Consider the following 3,050-nt stretch of genomic DNA (forward strand, 5'->3'; position numbering starts at 1 on the left):
TGATCCAGTTAATTCTTAACAAATATAAGAAAAATATATCACTGGAAGCAAAAATATTTCAACACCTATTCTTAAAATCGGATTCACTTTCTAAAGTTTCCTTTTAAATAATTTTTATAATATTCTCGACTTTGATATAACTTGCTATAAAACTGCTGCTTTTCATCCACACCAATTTCTGAACATCTTGTCTGTCTTCTGTATCTATGAATAGACAGGCAAAAGAGGGTAAGGAATCTGCCCAAACACTTGGGTAAAAAAAATGCTTCCCAGTTTTTATTGCGCTGAACTTTGGAGGCTCAGGAAATGCTACAACTTTATTCTCTGTGGGACATTCACAGTGAACCTTTGCATAATAAAGGCTCTGGGAATTCTTGGAACAAAGAAACCTATGAAAATTTAGCCCCGTAGGCTGGAACACTGTGGCTCACGCCTGTAATCCCAGCACTTGCCTCTACTAAAAATACAAGAATTAGCCAGGCATGGTGGTGCATGCCTGTAGCCCTAGCTACTCAGGAGGCTGAGGGTGGAGACTTGCTTGAACCCAGGAGGCAGAGGTTGCAGTGAGCGGGGATGACGACACTGTACTCTAGTCTGGGTGATACAGCGAGACTCTTTCTCAAAAACAATAACAAAAACAAAAATTAGCCCCAAAGTCTTCAAACATATATAGCCACCATCTGTCTACTTCTAACTCTATCTATTTATCGTCTTTTTTCTAGAACATGATTTGGTGTCTATCAGAATATAAGCTTTCCTGTTGTGAAATTCCATAAGTGAAGAATGTCAAAGTTGAATTCATTACTCCTTGAATTTTATTTAATATACTGGGTGATGTTTAATGAGCTGCAGTGCATCAAGAAGAAAAGAGCAAAATTTTCTCACAACTACAAAGATATTCAGTTGGCCAGGTGCGGTGGCTCATGCCTGTCATCTCAGCACTTTGGAAGGCCGAGGCGGGCAGATCACAAGGTCAGTGAAACCCCATGTCTACTAAAAATACAAAAATTAGCCAGGCATGGTGGCTTGTGCTTATAATCCCAGCTACTCAAGAGGCTGAGGCAGGAGAATTGCTTGAACTCAGGAGGCAGAGGTTGCGGTGAGCTGAGATCACACCATTGCACTCCAGTCTGGGCGACAGAGCGAGACTCCATCTTAAAAAAAAAGATATTCAGTCATCAAAATAGATGGTTCACAACTAAAAGCTCTCTAAGTGAAGAACTTATCTTCTCTTAGCCACTCAGGCAAACTGAATGTAATAAACTAAAGCCTCAATGAAAGTGTCCACTCCCTCCTTACTCCTGATTTATTTGATGAATCCAGTAGGGTCGGTAAGTTGCTGAGAACCTTCTCACGTCCCTGTTCTAACTTTAGAGTGGAGACACTCGAAGGGCCATCCATCCTGCTTTATGTGGTTTTACCATGTGTTCAGAATGTCTTCATCACAGTCGATTATTTATTGGGTATGGTGTCTGTTGAAGCTGTCAGTCACGTCACTAAAGCTCAGGAGATATTGTCTGAAAAGTTTAACATTTCCTGCAAATGGACTTAGGTCACATGACTTGACTTTTGAATGGCAGCTGATGTGATTGTGATTCCTTACATCCAAGTGGGTGACAAACACAGAGGACCCCTCCGCCATCACTGAGTGAAGCCTTTTGGTCTCAGCAGGCTCCTCACAGCGGCCTTCACATCCTTGTTCCTCAGGCTGTAAATGATGGGGTTGAGCATGGGGGTCACCACCCCATAGAAGAGGGGGATGAGTTTGTCTGAAAGATCCTCTTTGTCTGCTCCCACGGAGTCCTTAGACTTGGGCTTCCCATACGTGAAGAATAAGGTCCCATAAAAGATGACCACCACAGTGAGGTGGGCAGAGCAGGTGGAGAAGGCCTTTTTTCTCCCCTCTGCTGAGGGGATCCTCAGGATGGTGGCAAGGATGAAGACATAGGAGAAAGAGATGAACAGAACTGGGACCCCCAGGAAGATCACATTGGTCACTCCCATACTGATCACATTGACAGAGATATCAGCACAGGCCAACTTCAGGACAGCCAGAATCTCACAGGTGAAGTGGTCAATGATGTTGTCTCCACAGAAGGGCAGCCTCATTGCAAGGGATGTCTGCACCATGGAGGCAGTGCTTCCAGCTGCCCAGAAGCTGGCAGCCATGGGCACGTAGGTAGCCTTGCTCATGACCACAGGGTACCTAAGGGGGTTGCAGATGGCCACGTAGCGATCAAATGCCATGATGCTCAGGAGCAGGCACTCTGTTCCTGCCATGGCATAGGAGAGTGCCATCTGCACAGCACAGGCTGAGAAGGAGATGATCTCCTGGGGAGTCAAAAAGCTGTTCAGGACCAGTGGGACTGAGGAGGTTGTGTAGCAGATGTCCAGGAAGGAGAGGTTCCCCAGGAAGAAGTACATGGGCGTGTGCAGGCGGGAGTCAAGGATAGTCACCAGGATGAGGACACCGTTGCCTAGCAGGATCACCAGGTACATCAGCAGGATGAGCACGAAGAATGTCTTTGCCAGCTCTGGATGGGCAGAGAGGCCCAGGAGGATGAACCCCATCACAGGGGAGGTCTCATTGGCTTTTTCCATGTGATATCCCCTCTGCCATCAGCAAAGTACTGAGCAGCACATTAGGCTTTTTGGGAAGAGTCCTAGGCATCTAATATGTGGTGAAGTTCCCACTGCATAATAGGAGAACATATCTGTGCAAGAGAAAAATGATGGAAAGAGACAGGAGGGGGTGTCCTAGAAGACAGAAGGTCAGAGCTGGACCTGCAGTGGGTGAGGGCCTCAAATGTCCAGCTGTGCTTGAGGATTTTTTCTGATGTTGCTGAACCCTCTCGGTGTCCACAAAGGTGATAGAGGCCTAGGGAGGAGGAGTGACCCATCCAAGTCTTCTGAGCAAGTTGGTGATAGAGACAAGACTTGAACCCAGCAGGGCATGTCCCTGGCCCAAGGAGGGCTTTTCCTCTGCTTTGTGATTAAGTGCTAGGCAATGCTATGACTTATTTCTCTTTAATGCAAATCCATAGCAATTT

General features: G+C 46.0%; 1 protein-coding gene across 1 annotated transcript; it reads right to left on the bottom strand.

Annotated features, from left to right (window-relative positions):
• Positions 1–813: 813 nt before the first annotated feature.
• Positions 814–2,662, bottom strand: LOC100412773 (olfactory receptor 2S2). The gene has a single exon (XM_002743072.6). The coding sequence runs from the start codon at positions 2,599–2,601 to the stop codon at positions 1,642–1,644; it is 960 nt and encodes a 319-aa protein (XP_002743118.4). The 5' UTR covers positions 2,602–2,662; the 3' UTR covers positions 814–1,641.
• Positions 2,663–3,050: the final 388 nt, after the last annotated feature.

Source organism: Callithrix jacchus, chromosome 1 (assembly GCF_049354715.1).
Source record: "Callithrix jacchus isolate 240 chromosome 1, calJac240_pri, whole genome shotgun sequence".
Lineage (NCBI taxonomy): Eukaryota > Metazoa > Chordata > Mammalia > Primates > Cebidae > Callithrix > Callithrix jacchus.

Bases quoted from the DNA above. Each gene is read 5' to 3' on its own strand.
- LOC100412773 (XM_002743072.6), bottom strand. From the start codon at position 2,601: ATGGAAAAAGCCAATGAGACCTCCCCTGTGATGGGGTTCATCCTCCTG.